Source organism: Thunnus albacares, chromosome 5 (genome assembly GCF_914725855.1).
Source record: "Thunnus albacares chromosome 5, fThuAlb1.1, whole genome shotgun sequence".
NCBI lineage: Eukaryota > Metazoa > Chordata > Actinopteri > Scombriformes > Scombridae > Thunnus > Thunnus albacares.
The window spans coordinates 32,696,557-32,719,684 of NC_058110.1; the positions used below are offsets into that span (position 1 = coordinate 32,696,557).

At 40.1% G+C, this 23,128-nt stretch overlaps 1 protein-coding gene across 3 annotated transcripts; it reads left to right on the top strand.

The window, feature by feature from the left end:
- The first annotated feature begins 1,565 nt into the window (after positions 1 to 1,565).
- On the top strand, positions 1,566 to 22,273 carry abcd1 (ATP-binding cassette, sub-family D (ALD), member 1). 3 transcript variants are annotated; one of them, XM_044350476.1, is made up of 17 exons: positions 1,566 to 1,639; positions 3,617 to 3,843; positions 4,120 to 4,229; positions 4,835 to 4,992; positions 5,426 to 5,613; positions 6,079 to 6,253; positions 6,922 to 7,112; positions 7,298 to 7,478; positions 7,588 to 7,730; positions 8,095 to 8,290; positions 10,631 to 10,725; positions 13,120 to 13,265; positions 14,856 to 15,001; positions 15,944 to 16,028; positions 16,321 to 16,446; positions 17,045 to 17,132; positions 19,916 to 22,273. In XM_044350476.1, the coding sequence occupies exons 2-17, from the start codon at positions 3,712 to 3,714 to the stop codon at positions 20,048 to 20,050; spliced, it is 2,295 nt and encodes a 764-aa protein (XP_044206411.1). In that variant the 5' UTR covers positions 1,566 to 1,639; positions 3,617 to 3,711; the 3' UTR covers positions 20,051 to 22,273. The 3 variants fall into 3 exon arrangements, with proteins under 3 accessions (XP_044206411.1, XP_044206410.1, XP_044206412.1); XM_044350475.1 differs by having other exon boundaries at positions 1,579 to 2,098; XM_044350477.1 differs by having other exon boundaries at positions 1,579 to 2,098; positions 3,622 to 3,843.
- The last annotated feature ends 855 nt before the right edge of the window (positions 22,274 to 23,128 follow it).

The following is a 23,128-nucleotide window of genomic DNA, read 5'->3' on the forward strand; positions in this document are numbered from 1 at the left end:
TGAAGACCTGGATGAAGCGGTGCGTGTCCCCCTTCAGGTCGAGGTTTATAGACGGTCCGGTCAGACGGACCAATCAGGACAATCTGTCAGTGTGACATCACTGCTGTCTCTGCTGTGATGCGTTCAGATGCACTCTGTACAGTCGGTGTTCTGTAAAAATTCTTTTCTATCTTTTTGGACTCTTTTGTCATTTGTACTTTTTTCACTTTGACCTCTGACCTCTCTGCTGTCTGATGTGAACAGGCTTCATGTAAATAAACATGCTGTTTTTAAATAAACATCTCTCTTCACTGTTTCCTATCTGCCTGTAACTGCACACCAGTTTTTATGTGTTACATCTGTATCCTGATATTGATTGGTGGATAGTTTATCAGCTGTGTGTAATCGCTGCTCCTGACCTGCAGAGGGTGTATGCATCCATGGGTGCAACATGGCGGGCTGTGTGGAAGAGGACCTGCTCCCTCTATAGATATAAAGGGCTCATTGTAAGGTAACGACAACACAATGATTCTTATTTTCAGGTGATTATACACTAATTAAAACACACTTATGAATATTATATTCCATTTCTGCCAAGTCCCTTCCACTAGATGCCACTAAATTCTACACACTGCTCCTTTAAGTAGGATTTTTCATGCTGGACTTTTACTTAGAATGAAGTATTTTTATATTGCTGTATTGGTAGCAAAGTGTGTAAATATTTCTTCCACCGCTGGTCAAAATCCACAGTGTGTCCACACAGTCATTTAAAAGTTGATGTGAAGCTTATATTCAGCTTCATCAGTCTGAGTTAGTCATATCAAGTGAAGCTTCAGATAAACTTTCAAATTCTCTGTCCTCTCTGTCTGAAAGATGCAAGAAGCATCTGTCAATCTATAAGGCACTATTTGGGAAACTACCACTCTACATTACATCATTGCTGGACTGGAACCTTCGTCCTTATCATACATGTTCTAATGACTGGTTTATGCTCCAGGTTCCACGTGTCTGTTCTGAAACGGGAAAGTTAGCTTTTAGGTCTTGTGGCCCAAGCACCTGAAATAAACTTCAGCACACTCTGAGGCTTGATACACTTGTATCTCCTGTGCAATTTAAAGCCATGATCCTGAATCACTGCATTTCAAGTTGTAATTGTTTTAATTGATTTAATAGCCTAACTTTTACTAACTATTTACATATTTGTGTGTGTATGTTTTACTATCTTATTATTTATCGTGCCACTGTTAACTTGAAGTCATTGTAATGACAGCAACTGCAATGACTCTTGAGATTAAATAAAGGTTATTTATGAATGAAATACATTTTTGCACAGAAGGAGGACTGTGGATTTTGTCCCCCATCACTTCCATTGTAAGGTCATTATGAAGTGATCTTCTAATGGTCAGTATGAACAGGAGGAATGATTACAGCAAGAAAAACATGTTTCAGTGTTTATTTGGGCTCCTGACTGTTGTTTTAAGACACACTTGAAAAAAAATGTGAATCCAACCTTTAAGGTTGTCTTCAGGAGAACGAGAGGATGTGTGCAGGAGAGGAAGAAAGGAAGGATGTTCTCAGTATTGGTACGCGGCCCATCCTCTCAGGTAAACAAATGCAGAACTTTCTCCCGTCACCCGGCGACATTAAACACCACAAAACGGTACAAAGAATGAAATAAATCTACGGATCTAAGAGAGGAAACGTAAACTGTCACTACATGTGTGTCCCGGTCAGATATGGGATCATAATTAAGGAGACTAAACCGGAAACTTTGACCTCTTTTCATGTTCAGATCAGAAAAACAACAAAGTCCCAGTTCAGTTAGCGGTTAGCTTTAGCATAGCTCTGCTAGCCGCCGGGTTTTAAAACCCGGGTTACACTTTTAGCTCGGTTCGGGGTCAGCTCAGCGGGAACGGCAACCGGATCTGTAGTCGACAGATACTTTTAAATTTTTTATGTCGGACACAGCGAGTGACGGTAGCTCGGTGCTGCTAGCCGCTACACTGATATTTACGGTACAGTTACAAGCTAACGGTTACCGGAGCTAACCGGATCTGAAGTTTCTTCATCGCCACAGGGTTTAATTCGGCTTTAACGGGTTTTATCAGCGTGTGATGAGGTGAGAGACTGATTCTGACTACTATATGTTTTTATAAAAGTGTTTCCAAAGGACGAAGAGGTCACACACAGGATATCCTGTACAGCTGCACCGTTACTGTAGTCTGTGAACTCCACTGACTGATTCCTCTGTGGGTTAGATAACGTTTATCAGACTAAAGAGTCTCAAATCTGCAGAGAATAAAGAGACAGAAATATTATTGATCCCTCAGAGGACAATTAAAGCGTCAGCAGCAGAGAAAGAGACAGAAACAGTCGTGTAATTATACTGTTATTAAACTAGAGTTACTGCTTTCAGCGGCGGACTGAGAGGAAGTACTTGTACTTTACTCGAGTATTTCCATGTGATGCTACTTTATACTTCCACTCCACTAAATTTCAGAGGGAAATATTGTACTTTCTACTCCACTACATTTATTTGACAGCTTTAGTTACTTTTCAGATGAAGATTTGACACAATTGACAATATGACAGGCTTTTAAAGTACGTCTTACAAAAAGCAGTGTGTAGTCGGGGTCACATTTCACATGTCTATGAGTTGTTAACAGCTCCACCAAATAGTGATTTTTCCCTCTAAACTTCTCACATGCTTTCATTTCAATAAATGTTCAGATGATCCAATATTTCAGCAAAAATCAAAGATTAGAGAAAAAGTCCAAAAACTGAAAACAGATTTGTGTATCAGAACTTTGTTTTTTCTTCTTTCCTCTCCCATTAATCATCTCACCACCCCTCAGATTTATCTGCTGACCCTTTGGAGGGGCCCGACCCCTAGGTTGGGAACCACTGGACTAAACTAGCTAACTGTATATAAAGTAGTGTAAACTAGCTCCACCTCCAGCAGCTACAACAGTAACATGCTGCTCTAACACTGATGCTTCACTATTAATAATCTAATGATGTCATATATAATAATATATCAGTCAGAGGGACCAAACCACTACTTTTACTGCAATACTTTAACTACATCAAGCTCATAATACTTATGTACTTTTACTGCAATACTTTAACTACATCAAGCTCATAATACATATGTACTTATAGGATCAGTGTCTAGGCTTTAGTGGCATCTAGCTGTGAGGTTGCAGATTGCAACCAACTGAAAATTGCTGTTATAATTTCTCATCGATCAGGTTTCTGTCATGTATGACAAACAGAAGCATTAAGTCATCACATGATGGAAGCAGCACATTTCTGGCATTTTTTTCTTGGAAAACGACGGAAGAGATTAATCCATTATCAAAAGTAATTGCTGAATAATTTTCATTTGACAAGTGTTGCAGCTCTACAAGTAAAACAACCAAGCTGATATTGACCTGAGGCTGATCAATACTGTATGTTTGAGGCTGATAACAATATGTGAATCTGATGGTGATGTAGTGGTGATACTGATCAGACCACACGTACAATCACTGTGAAGATCAAATCAGATGATAGCAGATCAGTAATCTGTTGATTATTTTTACAATGAATGGAGTAGCAGTTAGTAGTTTAATTTAACGTTAAAATCTTCTCGCAGCTCAGCAGGAAGTGGATCAACATGACGTCTCCGTGATCCTGTGACTCGCTGCTGTTACTGTCCTCTGATTTGGTGGAAGTCAGCCGTCCGTCAGCATGCAGCTGACCTATCAGAAGCTGCCGGCTCAGCTGAGGCGGAGCTCACGGCTCAAGAGGCTGACGGCCGTGCTGCTCGCCGCCTACGCCGTCAAAAAACTGACGCCGTACGTCTGGAGGAGGATCATCCAGGTGAGGGGAACTCACACACACACACACACACACACAGCAGCAACATGGGGGGCGGTGTGGTGATGCCACTTTTGCTTCAAGGCACTTCATTGGCCAAACACACACATGCAAGTGCAGTTTCCTGGTGGATTATTTTGAACGCCGTATTTGATTGGTTGCATCACAATCAGCAAGATAATATAATAAAATAGTCGCCCCTAACGACGCAGCCGCCTGCACTGTTGTAACTTCGAGCTGATTTCAGTCTGACTCTGGGTGTGTTTGGGTGTTTTTCAGAGGAGCGCAGCAGGTAAACAGCTGGGCGGGGCTAACCTCCCTGAGGGCGTGGCCACTTCCTCCTCCAGCACTGTGGACAACTACAAAGAGAAGAAGAAGAGTGGCAGCAGGTGTGTGTGTGTGTGTGTGTCACAGCGTCAGGTTATGAATATCAGAGTTTATTTTGATGCTGTTTTATACGAATCACATCTGATTGGATAAATTAAAGTGTGTCACGTTGACTTCAGATTCACCTTAATGAGACGTATTGTGCTGAGCATCATTATGAAACAATGAAAATATAATTAAAAAAGACATTTGACTGTCAGTCCAACAATGAGAAAACAAAATATTATTATTATTAATTAACTGCTGACCCACTGATACTCACCTCCCATAACATAAATCAATTCATGTCGGGGTGACGACCTGGTTTAAGGTTATGATTAGATTATGATTATGGTTATTAGCTCCACTTTATGCCTCTCAAGTATCAGCTAGTCACAGACGTAACATCAGTTTCTCTTAAAGATTGTTGTCTGATGTTCTGCGTATGAACACGTGTGACTGAATATTTCCGATCAGGAGGTCGGCGCTCTGTTTCCTGCAGGAGGTGTTTATTTAAAAAGAAGATCTACATCAAATCTGTCACAAAGACTCAATACAGCAGCTTGTCTGCACTGTGATAAACTCTGTGTGTGTGTGTGTGTGTGTGTGTGTGTGTGTGTGTGTTCAGGTCTCCATCAGTCAACAGGGAGTTTGTCCTCAGACTGTCTCGTCTGTTGAAGCTCTTGTTTCCACGGTTACTATGTCCAGAGGTGGGCCTGCTCGTCCTGCACTCTCTCACTCTGATGTCCAGAACCTTCCTGTCCATCTACGTCGCTGCGCTGGACGGTCAGTGTCTCTCTCTAATGTCCCTTTTATAGTTTATAATTTATAGGTCATGATTTATAGTCGTGCCACTACAGGAGGGGAGAGATATACTCTGTAACGTTTAGATATTGCTCCTCTATTTGTTCTCTTTTAATTATGATGTGTATCTTTATGAGGCCAGTATAGTATCTTGAGATATGAGTTCCTGTAGTAGAGACTGCAGCTGTAAATGCTGCAGAAAACACAAATCATTAAGGTCTAAATTAGCTTTAAGCTCCTTAAATCTCATTATTTTCTCCTTATTAATAAGAGTCTTCCCAGCCTTCCAGGAGTGAATAATGATTTCTCCCATAATGGACATGAAGGCAACAGAGGACAGCATTGATCTTAATAAGCGTGATAGTGAAGTGTATCGTGCAGAGGACGTTAATAATCGATAGTATTGATCTTCCAGGTGTGATAGTGAAGTGCATCGTGCAGAAGGACCCGCAGGCCTTCGTGCTGCAGCTCTCTAAGTGGCTGCTCGTCGCTGTTCCCGCCACGTTCATCAACAGCGCCATCAGATTCCTGGAAGGTCAGCTGAGCCTCAGCTTCAGGAGCCGATTGGTCAACCACGCCTATGAGCTGTACTTCACCAACCAGGTAACACCCGCACACACACACACACACACACACACACACACACACACACACAGACACATGACAGACACACTATGCTATGAGTCATTTTGCTGTTTTTTTTCAGTACTGGTGTCAATACAGTGACAGCACATTAAAGCTGCTCTCAGACCTGCTGCTCTAAACGATCTTCCTCAGTGGGAGCTGAAACATTTCTGTAGATCTGAGCTGAAGTTTGTCAGATGAACATAAAGACCACGGCAGCAGCAGCAACATGTTTCACTAACACATTTATTATGTCTGTTCTCATCTCTGATGCTCAAAGATAATCAAATCACTTTAATGAACAATGAAATGCTGTGAAAGAGATTCTTCTCAGATCAGATCAGACCCTTGAACAACCTCAATAATAATCTATATTTAACATTTCCATGGATGAATATACTGTTACTGATGTGAAGACGTCATCCTGTTCTCTCTCTGTCTCAGACCTACTACCGCGTCAGTAACATGGACGGTCGCCTGTCCAACCCCGATCAGTCTCTCACTGAGGACATCGTCATGTTTTCGGCCTCCATCGCTCATCTTTACTCCAACTTAACCAAACCCATCCTGGACGTGGTCGTCACCTGCTACACCCTGCTGCGCACCGCCCACTCTAAAGGTCAGAGTGAGAGTCATAAAACTAGTTTGGACTGAGTGAGGACTGGTTTGTAGCTGCAGATGTTTTGGCCTCATAGTGAGAGTTTTAATCAGAATTTAGTTGAAGTTAAATAAGTTTTTATATGTGTTAAACAGTCTCTTAAAGGGTAAGTTCACAAATATTTAAGTCTGTCTTAAAACAGCCGTCAGGTGTCCACATGAACAGTGAAAGAGGTTTCCCTCGCTGTAATCGTTCTTCCTGTTCGTCCTTTAAGGTGGAGAAACTGCTGAGGTTGTCAGGACAGAACAGTTCAGTTCCCCACAAACGAAAATTGAGTTCCAGTCTCTCAATTTTCAGTCAATCAGTTATGTCAATAGAAAATAACCAAAACTCAAAATCTGGGTTTTACATCCCGTCCAACCGTCAGGATTTACTCAATCTGATGGAGAGACTGCAATGCTCCCTGCAGGAATAATCCACTTCAGGACAAACACCATCTCCTCAAAGTATCCTCACTTAACTCAGAGTTAAAGCCCGCCCACTGCTGGGTCTGTTAACCAGAATACTGTGGTCACCTGTATCAAAAGCTGCGGACAAATCCAGCAGTATGAGGCTGGAACTTCCACCTTTTAAACACCAGACTTCCTTGTGGATGAAGAGTGTGATGACTGTGATCTTCCTCCCTGCAGGAGCCAACACTACTTGGCCGTCAGTCATCGCCGGCCTGGTGGTGGCGCTCACTGCCAAAGTCCTGCGCTCCTGTTCGCCTCGATTCGGGAAGCTGGTGGCTGAAGAGGCTCGACGGAAAGGAGACCTGAGGTACATGCACTCCCGCATCATCGCCAACTCTGAGGAGATAGCGTTCTATGGAGGACACAAGGTAAACCTGACACGCCTGCCCCCTGGTGGACAAAAAATATATATCAATGCAGCTTTAAAATACTTTAAATAACAATCAGAGTAAATAATATGAAGTTAGTTACAATCAAGGTTGAGTTTGTTTTATAATCAGTCATGTCCCTGTCTGTGATATGACTGTTGAGTTTGGGTGTGTTTGATTCATAGGTGGAGATGGCCCAGCTGCAGAGGAGCTACATGTCTCTGTCCTCTCAGATTCATCAGATCCTGCTGAAACGACTCTGGTACGTCATGCTGGAGCAGTTCCTCATGAAGTACGTCTGGAGCGCCTCCGGCCTGGTGATGGTCGCCGTGCCCATAATCACAGCCACAGGATACTCTAAATATGGTAAACACACACACACACCCAGAATATACCAGATGTGGCAAACACACTGATCATTAAATGATACTGAGTGATTAAAGCCGTGTGACCTTTGACCCTGTGACGTCATCAGACTCTGAGGAGGTGAAGCAGGCAGCCATGGTGATGAAGGAGGAGGAGCTGGTGAGCGAGAGGACGCAGGCCTTCACCACAGCCAGAAACCTGCTGAACGCCGGAGCCGACGCCGTAGAGAGAATCATGAGCTCCTACAAGGAGGTTCAAACCCTCTGGTTCTTCCTCTAAACCTCCTCCTCTTCCTCTTTCTTTTTTTCTGATGAATGCAGTGTTAAGATATACAGTATATAAGTATAAGAATATACGATTCCATTTTAATCCATAACATCAATTAAAATGTTCTTTCTGCTGCTTATTTGCTGGTTGCAGCTTCTTTAAATGTGAGGATTTGATGTTTTTAAACTTCTGACCGAGATATGTACTGATCGGGACGTAATGCAGTAGAAAAATAAACTAGTTTTCTTGTCAGAAACATAAGTCTACAACAGTAAACGTCACTGAAATGATTAATAGAGTAAATACATCCCCTCCTCCTCCTCCTCCTCCTCCTCCTCCTCCTCTGCAGGTAACAGAGTTGGCAGGTTACACAAGTCGAGTCTCTGAGATGCTGGATGTGTTTGAAGATGTGAATCAGGGAATCTACCGTCGCTCTGCAGACAGAGAGGAGCAGTTAACAGCAGCAGCAGCAGGAGCAGCAGGAGGAGCAGGAGGAGCAGTGGTGCAGCACGGGCAGAGAGTCTGCGGTCGACTGGAGATCAGAGGTAAAAACCTGAGACCACAAATCACCTCAAAAAAAAGTGTGAAGTACGTCAAGCGTTTCAACTGAAGCGTCCAAAAGCTTTGTTCACTTGTCTTTAAACTCCAAAAGTCCAAACCGCTTCGTGCCCGAGGGACGCAATCTGCATGGAAACCAGTACCTGAACACAGACATCAAACACGCAATGTCAAGATAGAAATGAGTGTTTCTCTTTCATCTGTTCAGGATCAGCATCAATAAACCCGCTTTGAAATCAGAGATAAAAGACGCTCCTTTTAACTTAAGATCTGTTCAGAATCATCAAATTTCTGACTTTATCTCAGGCAAAAAGTTTTTTACAGCTACATCCAGGCCTGCGAGGAAACCGGAAGAGTCAATAAGCAAATGCAAAACGTATTGATCCTTGCTGGCTGATGTACAATCAGCAAATCAATCATCCATGTGTCATCCACATGGTTCTTATATCCCTGAAACCTCGACAATCTCCTTTATTCATTTACATATTATTATATATCATTAATTCATATGTGGAGATTTGCACTGGTCTGAAAACATTATATTTATATTTTAAGTTTTTTATTTCCTTAAAAAGTCTCCTAATACTGCTCACATGCAAAATGATGTTAGCCCAACTTGTCCTGAACAAACACTGTATGTCATGCCTGTGTGACACACACAGTTAATAATACACATTCAGATGTGCAGAAAGTGTCATGAGCCCATGAATGAAGGAAATTAAAAACTAGAAAAAACACACTGGGCTCAAAGGGCTGAAGCACCTGTTTGGTGTCAGAATATTACTGGCTGATCTGACTCTGACTCTTCTCACACATGGAATACAAAACACGCTGACCTCTACAGCTGCAGAGATTAGAATCCATTAATTCATCAACAGAAAATGAACATGCGACTTGAATACATCACCTCGGACTGTGGAACATTTTTCACTTTTTTTATCATCTGACGTTTTATCAACAAAGCGATTAATCAAGAAAGTAATCAGCAGATTAATATATAAAAAAAATACTGGCAGACGTGTATTTTACTCAAATGTTTTTCGCAGCTTTATCGGGGCCTGACGGGACATTTACAGAAACAGACGCCGCGCTCTCATGATGCTGGAGAACAGCTGTGAGTTTAAAAGTAAAACGATACGAGGCCGCATCACAGATGGATTTTAAAACTTAATCACGGTGAGGGCGAGGGACTCGTCACAGAAAGAGAGAGAGAGAGAGAGAGAGAGAGAGAGAGAATGCCATCGGACGCGTGTCGTAGAGGTCATCGTTCATTTTAGTTCAACTTTGATCACAGATTATGGAAAACAAATACACAGCAGGCAACATAACGCTCAAACTGAGTGAGTTTTGTGTGAAATCGTTCAGCTCTGATAGCTTTGATCATCAAAGGGTAACACACACACACCGTCGCCCTAGAAGAGCAGTAAATTCATCCGACTCTACTACAGCTGTGTTTTTATTGTTCTTCTATAATAAAATACTTTGAGCAGTCGCTGATTTGTCAGCTGTCTGGTGAAGATATGACCCAGTCGTGGATTTACTGCTGATGACGTTTTGGTTGCTGCAGCGTTTTTTAATATTTCAAGAGTAAAACATTTGAGGCTGAAGTTCAGATGCAGAGATTTATCTGGTGAGTATTTGAAGATCCTGTTAGTGTCGTGTGTATTTCTTTGTGGACTGTTGTTCGTGTTGTAGATTTTGTTAATGATGGATTTCACACTGATGAAGTTTTGGAGAACATTTGTATTTTTTATCATCTGTTCCTCTTACATCAAGACAAACTGCTGAGTCCATCATAATTTACAAAGCAGCTGTTTGTTTTTTTTTAATTTTCTAGATATCGACTGTGTTTTTTCAGTGAAGAGAATCTTAAACAGATCAGCAGTTTTTGATAGTGGTTATGTGTGTTTTATCAGAGGGTGTGACGTTGGCTGAGGCCTGGTTGCACTTCAGTTGATTTCACTTGTTACTGAACATGTTATGATGACGGATCAGCTGACAGCAAAACAATCTGATTACCGTGAATGTGTCTGTAGAGTGACGGTCTACGTCGTGTATCCTGTGTGGCGCTGAGAGAGCCAGCTTTGAGTTGATGTTGATCTCTGATATAAAAATCTTCAGACCTTCTTCTCGCTCAGCCTGTTATCAAGCCCGCAGGGTGTTTTTCTGATTGCAGATAAGAATCTCAGCGCTCCACCAGTGTTGAAGCCAGATAACACAGTTACTTCCTGGCTCAGCTCTGTGCCGTATCTTGATGCGTGTTGCCCTTCAGCTTTAGATTCTTACATCCCGTTCACATGTTGTTGTCCTCTTGGTTTTGTGTGCAGGTCAGGTAATCAGTGTAGAGAAGGGGATTCGCTGTGAGAACCTGCCAATCATCACGCCAACCGGAGACGTGGTGGTATCCAGCCTCAACATCCAGGTAACACACACACACACAAACACACACACACAGAGCAGAGCGGTGCAGTGTGTGTTGTTGACCACATGGTGTCAGTGTTGCTCCTCCAACAGTCTGTGTCCAGTTGAAGGTTACATGTCATTCTGGTACGGAGCATGCTCAGTGCTCTCACCTCCTTCTACAATCCTTTATCTCTTTTCCATCTCTCTCTCTCTGTCTTTAATCTCTTCTTCGGGGTCTCATTCTTTCCATCAGAGTTCCCTCCATCCATTCCTGACTTGGGTCAAAGGTCAGAGCAGAGCCTGCAGCTCATTAGCATTTACTGAAACACTGTGTGTGTGTGTGTATGTAGAGACACAATAGAGACCTTATAGAGAGTGAAATTCTTGTGGTTAAGTCTCAGAGAGGATGAGAGAGAGGAGCGCAGGAAGCAGAGAGAAGGAAAGATGACAGAAGAGGAAGAACATTGAGGGAAACAGAAACTCCTCTCTGTCGTCTGGTTTTTAACCTTTGACCTCTTCGCTCTCACAGATGCTCTGTGATTGGTCTGTTCTCTCTGACTGTCGTCACCTTCAGAGCGACTGAGGGCCGGTTCATCGGCTCTCAGTCGCTCAGAGTTTGAGTTAGTTATGTTATATGAGGTCTATGACAATACAAATATATACGATAACTCTACATGAGTCAATAAAAAAACATTAGAATGAGCAGAGTTTGTTTTAAAAGTTTCTCTGTGCTTAAATCTCAGTTTAACACCTGAATGCACCTGCAGAATTTATGACATCACAACTAGTTTGGAGCCAATCCTGGTCCAGTATGCAACTTACTCAAGTGTGATGAGGAAACTTCCAGTTCACAAACACTGAGACTGGACTTTACAGTGAAGGAGACATCTTGTGTTTGAAATCAACAGTATTTATATAATCATAGATTCTGGATTTTTACATGAGGTAGAAGGGGAAGATGATGGTTTAAGGATGTTTTCACAAGGTTAGGGTTAGGAGTATTTTTATATATCTTTAAACATGTCTGTAGGGGGTGTTTTAAGGACGTGGTTACAAAAGTTCCCTCCAGACATGTATTAAGACATGTAAAAATACTCTGCTTGAAACAATAATATTTGTCTGATATGGTTTTTCCACAAAAAAAATATTACAATAACCACATAAAATCCTTAAAATGGCATCTACTCCTTCTCCCTCATGAGACAATTTCAGAATTTATGAATATATTGTTCATTTTAAAAGTTGAACTACTGGACACTCTCAGTGTTTGTGCACTGGAGGCTTCAAGTTTCCACATCAAACTTGTGTTAGTTGCATACTGGACTTTGATTGTCTCCAAACTAGCTGTTGGCCTATGCTAGCAGGCCTGCCCCTTAAACTCAGATTTTCAATGAACTCACAGAAACTTTCCCCCTTCATATGAATATGGAAACGGCCTTTTAGTGTCAAACTCTGCACATACATCATTCTGCACAGCGAAGCTCAAACATCCAACTGACGGAACAATGAGCACATTTTTGAGTGGAGGGGGACTTTAAAGATCCCCTTCAGATATGTATTAAGACATATAAAAATACTCTGCTTGAAACAATAATGTTGGGCCGATGTGTCCAAACTTTTAACTGGTACTGTTATGTGAAAAAAGCTTACTAGTTTCAAAATCTGCACATTATTCTGCACAGTGAAGCTCAAATATCCAACTGAAGTAACAAGAAGAAAAAACATTTTTCAGTGGAGGGGGACTTTGAATATTTTGCATTTAATTCACCCTTACTGGACCTGTGACGCTGAAAACTTGATAAGTGGACAGTGTGGCAACATCTTGATCTTCACCGACCAATATACAACCACCTTTTATCATGTGATGGAATTTCAATGAGTTTTTTTTATAATTCATCATTTGATAACACCTGATTCATCTCCTTTCAACAATAGAACTAAATCATCAGCATATAGTGAGTGTTTGATTTCACCACCGGACCTGACGATATGAAGAGCTGCATTTCCATCAGTACGTTTAAAACCAAATTAAAAAAAGCTGCTAAAAGCTGCTCAGCTCTGTAACCACTGACTCTACATTTTATCTCATGGTCTTCTCTTGAATGCAAATAATCTTGCTTTTAATTTGACAAGCATACATTAGTCATTTCTAGTTGATATTGTGGGTGTATGTGATTTGCTATTGTGTGTAGCTTTGGATTTTGTATTATGTATCCTATGTTTGTTTGTTTTTCTTTGTACTGTTTGTTATTGTGCTGTTATATGTTTTAATTGTGACCTGCCGAAGGGACTGCAGAACAAAATTAGCAATAAGCTAACTCTAAGCTAACTCCATAAAACAAGTGAATGTTGTGTTTTTGTCTTTGTGTAAGTAACTGTTGATATCTGTGGTCTCTCTGGCTGCGTGTGTCAGGTGGACGAGGGGATGAATGTGTTGATCACAGGTCCAAATGGATGTGGGAAGAGTTCTCTGTTCAGGATCCTCAGTGGACTGTGGCCTGTTTATGGAGGAGTCCTGTTCCGTCCAGAACCACAGCACATGTTCTACATCCCACAGAGGTACTACTACTACTACCACTGCTACTACTACTACTACTACTACTACTACTACTACTACTACTACCACAGCACATGTTCTACATCCCACAGAGGTACTACTACTGCTACTGTTACTGCTACTGCTGGTTCTAACCCACTAAGAGCTTTAAACACAAGTAAAAGCACTTTAAAATCAATTCTAACAGAAACTTGGAGCAAGTACAAAGAAGTTAATACTGCAGTAATATGCTCTCTCTTGTTTGTCTTAGTTAGGAGCCTGGCAGCTGAATTTTAGGGAGACCTGTGAAAAGAGCATTGCAGTAGTTAAGTTGACGAGATATAAAAGCATGAATTCGTTTTTCTGCATCTTTCAAATTTTAAAAAACAGATGTGCCTTTGCAATATTCCTAAGACTAAAAAAAGCAGTTTTGATCACCTTGTTTCTATGATGTTTAAAATTCAAATCAGACTCTAAGTTCACTCCAAGGCTTTATACTTCCGATTTGACCAGAGTGGCCAGATTACTGAGTTACTCAAACAGCATACCTCTTTCGGCTTTTTGGCTGACCAAAAGAATTTCCGTCTTGTCTTGGTTCATCTGAAAAAGTTATTGCTCATCAATTTATTGATAGCTGAGAAGCAGTTAATCAGGGAGCTCAGGGCGTTTGAATCATTTGGTTCAACTGAAATGTATATTTGTGTATCATCAGCATAGCTATGGAAATTCACATTGTAATCTCTAATAATATCACCTAATTGTTGCATATATAAGGAAAAAAGCAGGGGACCCAGGCAACCGCCTTGTGCAACACCACAGGACACATCATACTTCTATGAAATATGTTCTCTGAGACTAATGTAGAATTTTTTACAGGTAATGTAGGAGTGAAATCAGTCAAGCACCGAACCGGAGAGACCAACCTAGTTTTTGAGACGATGTAGAAGAATGTCACAGTCAATTGTATCAAATTGTGTCTGCACTCAAAACTAAAAGAACTAGAACTGACACCATGTTTTTATCAGTGCTGAGTCTTAAATCATTCATTGTTTTGGTAAGAGCAGTTTCTGTGCTCTGGTTGGCACATAAGCCAAACTGAAGTTTTTCTATGCCATTAGTAACATTGATAAAATGAGCAACTTGATTATAAACTACTTTTTGAAGAGTTCTGCTGATGAAGTGTAGATTGAATATGGATCTGTAGTTATTCAGGACTCCAGGTTTGATCTCTTCAATAGTTGCTTTACAACAGCTGTTTTGCAGGAATCAAGAAAAATTCCAATCTCCAGAGATGTATTAATAATATGTGTAGCGGAGTTAGCGGTGCTATCAAGGACCCGTTTAATAGGGGCTGTGGGGATAGGGTCAAGATATACTACAAGTTACAGTCTTCGGAGACAGAAATGTTTGAGAATGTCTGCATGGTTACATTCCTTCTGCAGATTTGTCTAAAAAAGGTCACTAGTGTCTTTAACAATAGAGGCTCTGATAGTTCAAATTTTACCGAAAGTGGCGCTCATTGCGGCTAAACATAAGATGCTGTTTGCTGAATGTTTTCAGATACTAGACTTTTTATATCCAGTAGTAGTGATTTAGTACTTTATACTGTACAGGCCCTACATGTCAGAGGGGACCCTCAGAGACCAGGTGATCTATCCAGACTCAGTGGAGGAGATGGTTGAGAGAGGAATGAGAGATTCAGACCTAGAGGAGATCCTTCGCACAGTCCACCTGCTCTACATCCTGGACAGAGAAGGAGGTTAGTGTGTGTGTGTGTATGTGTTTTTGTTTTCAGGATTAATCAGGATAAAGGTGTATCAACAGCTGATATGTAGGTAAACAGTCTCTGCATATTTTTAGAGGACAGGTTCACAGTTTTCCAAGTGTGTTTTAAACAGCAGTCAGGTGTCCATAGTAACAGTGAAAGAGGTTTTCCTCGCTGTAATCATTCCTCCTGTTCATACTGGATATTAAAAGATCCTTCAAATGTGCTTTCAATGTAAATGATGGAGGCCAAAATCCACACAGTCATTTTGTACAAAAATGCATTTAAAAGTCTCTGTGAAGCTTATATTCAGCTTCAGCAGTCTGAGTTAGTCATATCAAGTGGATATCTGACACATTTACAGTCTTTTAAGCATCAAATTCCCTCTTTGTGTTTCCTCGGACAGTGTTTCCCTGTTGAGCTGCAGGTGGAAGTATAGTAACAAAAAGAGGGACTTTGCCACTAAAAAGACTATAATGTTGAAAGATATCTACTTGATTTGACTCATTTGGACGCTGAAGCTTCATATTAGCTTCAGAACTTTTAAACATGTTTTTTGCACAGAAGGAGGACTGTGGATTTTGTCCCCCGTCACTTACATTGTAAGTGCATCATGAAGGGATCTTCTGATGGTCAGTATGAACAGGAGGAATGATTACGGCAAGAAAAACCTATTTCAATTTGGGTTCCTGACTATTGTTTTAAGACAGACTTGAAAAATTTTGAACCCGTCTTTTTCATGGTGCCAATTTGCCAAAAATGTAAACAAATACAGGCTAAAAACAGAGCTTAGCCCACAGACAACTGACTTAAAGGGAGGGTGTTGGGGGGCCACAATGTCAGACTTTGAAAACCTCTGATACAAACTATCAACAGGTTGCACAAGTTTACAGAGTGAATATAATAATTCTGTCTCTCTTTCTGTCGGTCTGTCAGGTTGGGAGTCAGTCAGTGACTGGAAGGACGTTCTGTCTGGAGGAGAGAAGCAGAGGATGGGGATGGCTCGCATGTTCTACCACCGGTAACTCTTACTAACTGTTAACTGTCACATATTTTAATATGATATCTAATAGTTCCAGTTTGGATGATTCCCTGTCTGCAAAATACCCAGATTCATTAAGCTCAGACAATAACAAACCTGTTATCAAAGCTTTTATCTCTCACTGTTTTTCCTAATTAAAGATCAATAGAAAACATATCAATAGCAGCTTCTGTGATAGCAGCCTGACCATCTTTCAGGCTGTAACGTCTGACAGTCTCTCTCTCTCTCTCTCTCGCTGTCTCTCTGTGTTTTTCGTATGTCTCTCGCCCAGCCCCAGGTACGCTCTGTTGGATGAGTGTACGAGTGCTGTCAGCATCGACGTGGAGGGAAACATCTTCCAAGCTGCAAAGGATGCTGGGATAGCCCTGCTGTCAATCACCCACAGACCCTCCCTTTGGTCAGAACACACACACACACACACACATTTGTTATTGACATAATGTGTTCCCTATCCCCTGACCCTAAACTGACCCTAAACCTGATTCTGACCTTAAAACCAAGTCTGAACCCTCAAACTGCCCTTTAAAGGTGTCAGACAGTGAGGACCAACCTAAATCTCCTTACTTTACAAACATGTCCTCTTTCCCAAGGTCTAATACTAAAATTGGTCCTCACACAGACAGATGTACACATAAAGTAACACAAATTAAATGTAACATTTAATTTTTGCTTATCACCGTCATATATTTAATACATTTCATTTCAATATTTAATTTCAGGTTTTATATACCATTTCAAAACTTTTTTTCATTTAATTTTAGTACTACATTGTTTATTTCATTATTATTATTATTACCTTACTCATATTCTATTTTATTCTTCTTTGTATACTGCATACTTGGCTAATAAACAGATTCTGATTCTGACACTGAATCAGATGAAGCAGTTTCATTTTCAGCCTGCAGAGGGCAGCAGAGCTCTGACTGCTTTGAGCTGCCACACCCTGATGCTGATATTACTGTCTTCTTCTCCTCTTATCTCCTCCTCTCTAACAGGAAGTACCACTCTCACCTCCTGCAGTTTGATGGAGAAGGCGGTTGGCGTTTTGAACCTCTAGATGCGTCCACTCGTCTGTCTCTGCAGGTCTTTCTCTTCTTCCTCTTCTTCTTCTTCTTCACCTCATCCTCACTTCAGATTAGAGTTACTGTTGATGTTCAACAATAGTAGAAGAAGAGTTAACCGTCCTAAATGTTGATGTCCATCAGTAGTAGAAGAAGAGTTAACTGTCCTAAATGTTGATGTCCATCAGTAGTAGAAGAAGAGTTAACTGTCCTAAATGTTGATGTCCATCAGTAGTAGAAGAGTTGACTGTCCTAAATGTTGATGTCCATCAGTAGTAGAAGAAGAATTAACCGTCCTAAATGTTGATGTCCATCAGTAGTAGAAGAGTTAACTGTCCTAAATGTTGATGTCCATCAGTAGTAGAAGAAGAGTTAACTGTCCTAAATGTTGATGTCAATCAGTAGTAGAAGAAGAGTTAACTGTCCTAAATGTTGATGGTCATCAGTAGTAGAAGAAGAGTTAACTGTCCTAAATGTTGATGTCCATCAGTAGTAGAAGAAGAGTTAACTGTCCTAAATGATGTCCATCAGTAGTAGAAGAAGAGTTAATTGTCCTAAATGTTGATGTCCATCAGTAGTAGAAGAAGAGTTAACTGTCCTAAATGTTGATGTCCATCAGTAGTAGAAGAAGAGTTAACTGTCCTAAATGTTGATGTCCATCAGTAGTAGAAGAAGAGTTAACTGTCCTAAATGTTGCTGTCCATCAGTAGTAGAAGAAGAGTTAACTGTCCTAAATGTTGATGGTCATCAGTAGTAGAAGAAGAGTTAACTGTCCTAAATGTTGATGGTCATCAGTAGTAGAAGAAGAGTTAACTGTCCTAAATGTTGATGGTCATCAGTAGTAGAAGAAGAGTTAACTGTCCTAAATGTTGATGTCCATCAGTAGTAGAAGAAGAGTAAACCATCCTAAATGTTGATGTTCATCAGTAGTAGAAGAAGAGTTAACTGTCCTAAATGTTGATGGTCATCAGTAGTAGAAGAAGAGTTAACTGTCCTAAATGTTGATGTCCATCAGTAGTAGAAGAAGAGTTAACTGTCCTAAATGTTGATGTCCATCAGTAGTAGAAGAAGAGTTAACTGTCCTAAATGTTGATGTCCATCAGTAGTAGAAGAAGAGTTAACTGTCCTAAATGTTGATGGTCATCAGTAGTAGAAGAAGAGTAAACCGTCCTAAATGTTGATGTCCATCAGTAGTAGAAGAAGAGTAAACCGTCCTAAATGTTGATGTCCATCAGTAGTAGAAGAAGAGTAAACCGTCCTAAATGTTGATGTCCATCAGTAGTAGAAGAAGAGTTAACTGTCCTAAATGTTGATGTTCATCAGTAGTAGAAGAAGAGTTAACTGTCCTAAATGTTGATGTCCATCAGTAGTAGAAGAAGAGTTAACTGTCCTAAATGTTGATGGTCATCAGTAGTAGAAGAAGAGTTAACTGTCCTAAATGTTGATGGTCATCAGTAGTAGAAGAAGAGTTAACTGTCCTAAATGTTGATGTCCATCAGTAGTAGAAGAAGAGTAAACCATCCTAAATGTTGATGTTCATCAGTAGTAGAAGAAGAGTTAACTGTCCTAAATGTTGATGGTCATCAGTAGTAGAAGAAGAGTTAACTGTCCTAAATGTTGATGTCCATCAGTAGTAGAAGAAGAGTTAACTGTCCTAAATGTTGATGTCCATCAGTAGTAGAAGAAGAGTTAACTGTCCTAAATGTTGATGTCCATCAGTAGTAGAAGAAGAGTTAACTGTCCTAAATGTTGATGGTCATCAGTAGTAGAAGAAGAGTAAACCGTCCTAAATGTTGATGTCCATCAGTAGTAGAAGAAGAGTAAACCGTCCTAAATGTTGATGTCCATCAGTAGTAGAAGAAGAGTAAACCGTCCTAAATGTTGATGTCCATCAGTAGTAGAAGAAGAGTTAACTGTCCTAAATGTTGATGTTCATCAGTAGTAGAAGAAGAGTTAACTGTCCTAAATGTTGATGTCCATCAGTAGTAGAAGAGTTAACTGTCCTAAATGTTGATGTCCATCAGTAGTAGAAGAAGAGTTAACTGTCCTAAATGTTGATGTCCATCAGTAGTAGAAGAAGAGTTAACTGTCCTAAATGTTGATGTTCATCAGTAGTAGAAGAAGAGTTAACTGTCCTAAATGTTGGACCTGTGCAAACGACATGAAAAGAAATTTCAAAATAAAAGAAGTAATCTGAAAGTGAGGACAGTGAGAATATAACTATATATTTTTATGTCTATAAATAGTCATGTGACTCCCCCAATGTCACCTTCAGTACAAACTAGAGCTGAATCAATCAGCTGATTGATTGATAACTCGATTAATCAATTCATATGGTTGGAACATTTCCAGCCCAGCATAACTCGTCTTCTTTTTCTTTGTGTCATGTGATCGTATTTTGAAGGTCTGTTGGTCGGACAGAACATGACATTTGATGACATCACAGAGGGCTTTAGGAAATTCTGATGGACTTTTTTTAAACTGAAAGATCAATCGATTAAAAGAGAAAAATCCTGGTAACGGTTATTGCATCAGCAAAAACTAAAAACTGATCAAACCAATCAGGTGGACATCCTGACAGACAGTAAAACTACAGAGGTCATCTTTTCTGCAGCAGAGGCTATGGTAACCATGGTAACCACAGAAACCATGGTTACCATCAGCACCACTACAGCACGCCTCCGGCACATCGTGTGTGTGTGTGTGTGTGTGTGTGTGTGTGTGTGTGTGTGTGTGTGTGTGTTTCAGTTATACATGTTTAACATCGACGGAACATTTGAAACCTTATTGTGTTTCGTCTCTCAGGAGGAGAAACAGCGCCTGGAGAATCAGCTGTCGGGGATCCCAAAGATGCAGCAGCGTCTGGCAGAGCTGTGTGTCCTCCTGGGGGAGAGAGAGGGAGAGAGGGAGGAGGAGGAGGAGGAGGAGGAAGACAAATGAAGAGGAGTCACTCTCCTGAGTTTAACTCTGATACTCTCAACTCTGTTTTTACCGGTTACCACGGAGACACTCTCTCAGCAGGCTTGTCATGTGACTGAAACTGATGTTAAACTTCAGTTTTCTGTAAAACTGTGAGGATAATTTTTAGTTTTTAACCCTTTGAAGTCTGAAGCCACAGTATTCCCCCTTCAGTGTCTCTGGTGAACATCATGTTTAAAGGAACAGTTCAAGTTTTTTTTTCTTTCTCTTTTCTCTGTTCAGATATCAGTCTCATGTCAGTGTGCAGTTAGCCTAGCTTAGCATAAAGACTGGAAACAGGGGAACAGCTAGTCCGGCTCTGATTAACATGTCATGTCTTGTTAGTTTAATCCAAACTCAAACTGAAGTGCAGAAACACAGTTTGTAGTTTCAGGGAGAGTTCTGTACTGGAACTATTTCCTGACAAACAACATCGTATCCATCCGCCCAGTAACTCTGTGCAACATCTCCAGTGTTTGCCTGGAAACCAGGAAGTAACTGTTCTGTGTGTGTGTGTTGAAAATCTGCACACATGTTCACAAAAAACAGAATCCAGAACATTTATCAAACCTATCCATCCAAAAGTTCTCAGAGTGACACTTTTAGGAGTAAAAATATGTTCATTAATTTAGTAAATCACTTCTGTCTGTGCTGATATTTATTAGAGCTGCAGGTCAGGCAGGGTTAGAGTTAATTAGGGTTACATATTCAGAGAGATGAGAGATGTTTTTGGGATAATCCTGCCAGAATAACTTCAACATTAAAACTCCAAGTTTATCATGAAGAAGTTTACTGAAGTTAGAAGTGCAGTTGGACAGTTACATACTCTTCATGCATCACAGTCAGACAGTTTTCAGCACTATCGCTGCACACTACACGCTACATGCTACATGCTACAAGCTACGTGCTACGTGCTGCACCATTACAGGCTGGAAAACACTGTGATTGGAGACAAATTACATAATATTTACATAAAGGCTTCATACATTTATTTGCTTTTAGTTGCTGTTTACAATCCAGTTTTAATTCGTATTAACCTGTGTAAGTTATTAACATACACACATTAAATCTACACCGAATAAAGTGGTGATATTTTGCACATTCTGTTACGGCTACAGCTAATGATTATTGTTACTGATTATTCTGTTCATTATTTTCTAGATTAATTGATTAGTCATTTGGTCCATAAAATGTCTGAAAAGATATTCAGTTTACTGTCAGTGAAGATTAAAGAAACCAGAAAATATTCACATTTGAGAAGCTGGAATCACAAGACTTGGATTTTTTTCTTCAAAAAAAAAAAAAAAAAAGGACTCAAAGTGATTTTCTGTTGAACAACTAATTGACTCGTTGCAGCTTTATATTTTACAGCTTTTAAATATTTCAGAGAAACTATCAGAGAACTCATGACATCTGCTTTGCAGCTCTTAGTGTCTTAACAGCAACGTTCATTTAATTTCAACATCTTTATTGTCCAACATAAAAATGCAAAAACATAAAACATGTATTAATTAAACACAATCGGACCATTGAAGTCATTAAAAAAGCTTCTGTCATGCACACATTTCAGAATAAAAGCAAAGAGAACAGCAGCCAGAAGAATAAAGATGATAAAAAATAAAGTTTTAAGCTGTGAGGAGTTTGTAATGTTTTAGAATGAAAAGAACTTTTTGCACGAGAGAAATGAACAAGTTCCGGACTGAAATGAAAAATTTATGAACTTTTATTTCACTGCTGTTGTCGATCAGATTAATTTGTCTTTTTAACATCACACATGAGAGTCTGATTCGTTACTGTTTCTCATGTTTTTGTATCAGAGAGGGTGAAGCTGATCAGACAGTCGAGGGTGTTTTGAAGGGTTAACAGGTCTGATACCTGCTGGAGGAGTTCGCTGAATGTTTGATCTGTGTTCAACTGTTTGTGAGTCAACTTCCTGTTTAAAACCACAGAGACTGAAAACACGCTGCGTTCCGAATCACATCATACTTCTATTTTTTACTTTTAGCATATACTGCGGATGCCCAACCCAGTACGGACTGTTGCATGCAGCGTGCATACAGTTGGGACATATAACTTCATCTCTCGTTGCGGCTTCTGTTGTTGGAACTGGTTTCTCTGATTGGTCCGCTCACTCTCGGCGGCTCAGTTGGTGTGACATAATTGCCGCTGTGCAGAGGATTGTGGGTCAGAATAGACAGAGAAGCTCCCACAATGCAAAATGTGCCCAAATGTAGCAGGACATCATGGTACTTTTGGCGCACTGTGTATTGGGACGTACTAAATCTTTTTCCGGCATAGTATGGTAGTATGGGTATTGGAACGCACCCCGGATCCTGCTGAGAGAAAATGTCCAATCAGAATCAGAGAATCAGATTCAGTCACATGACTCAGACTCAACCTGTCAGTCAGAGGTCAGGGGTCAGAGGTCATGACTGTGACAGACTGAAGATGTTTGTTTTTTGTTTTTTTTAATTGTGCCAATTTGAATCTTGTATTGTTTGTACGATCTGATGTTTTTACTGAATCTTTATCTGATAGAAATTATATTATATTATGAGCTATAATACTTCTAATCAATCAGCAGCCCAGCTGATCAGTTAATCAATACATCTGCTGCTGCAAATTTTCAATGAATGAACTATTTTAGAGGAAACTGTTGAATGTTTTATACAGTGCAATGATGATAATGATGATGATGATGATGGTGTGTCATGTCAGAGGATGATGAAGATGATGTCCTGAACTTTATTCAATAGAAAATAAAATAAATAATCATATTGATGACCTGATGTTTGTTTGATTGACAAGAGAAGAAACAGGAAACATGTCAGAATAAAAACATATATCTTTACACATAAAATGATTTTTTTCTTTCCTTTTTCTTTTGTTGTGTTTGTGTAAAGAGATTTTATATCAGCTGTGTTCAGTTTAGCCTGTTAAGAAGCACAAAACAATAAACTGCATGTTTTTCGGTTGGAGATACAGGAAGTTGCTGCATGCAGAACTATATGTTAGTAAAACAGGTTTTTAGAAGATTTAAAGGACGTTAAAGGAGGCTGT

Bases quoted from the DNA above. Each gene is read 5' to 3' on its own strand.
- abcd1 (XM_044350476.1), top strand. From the start codon at position 3,712: ATGCAGCTGACCTATCAGAAGCTGCCGGCTCAGCTGAGGCGGAGCTCA. The intron at 7,479-7,587 runs GTAAACACACAC...TGACGTCATCAG, and splicing joins CACAGGATACTCTAAATATG to ACTCTGAGGAGGTGAAGCAG. The intron at 15,002-15,943 runs GTTAGTGTGTGT...TCGGTCTGTCAG, and splicing joins CATCCTGGACAGAGAAGGAG to GTTGGGAGTCAGTCAGTGAC.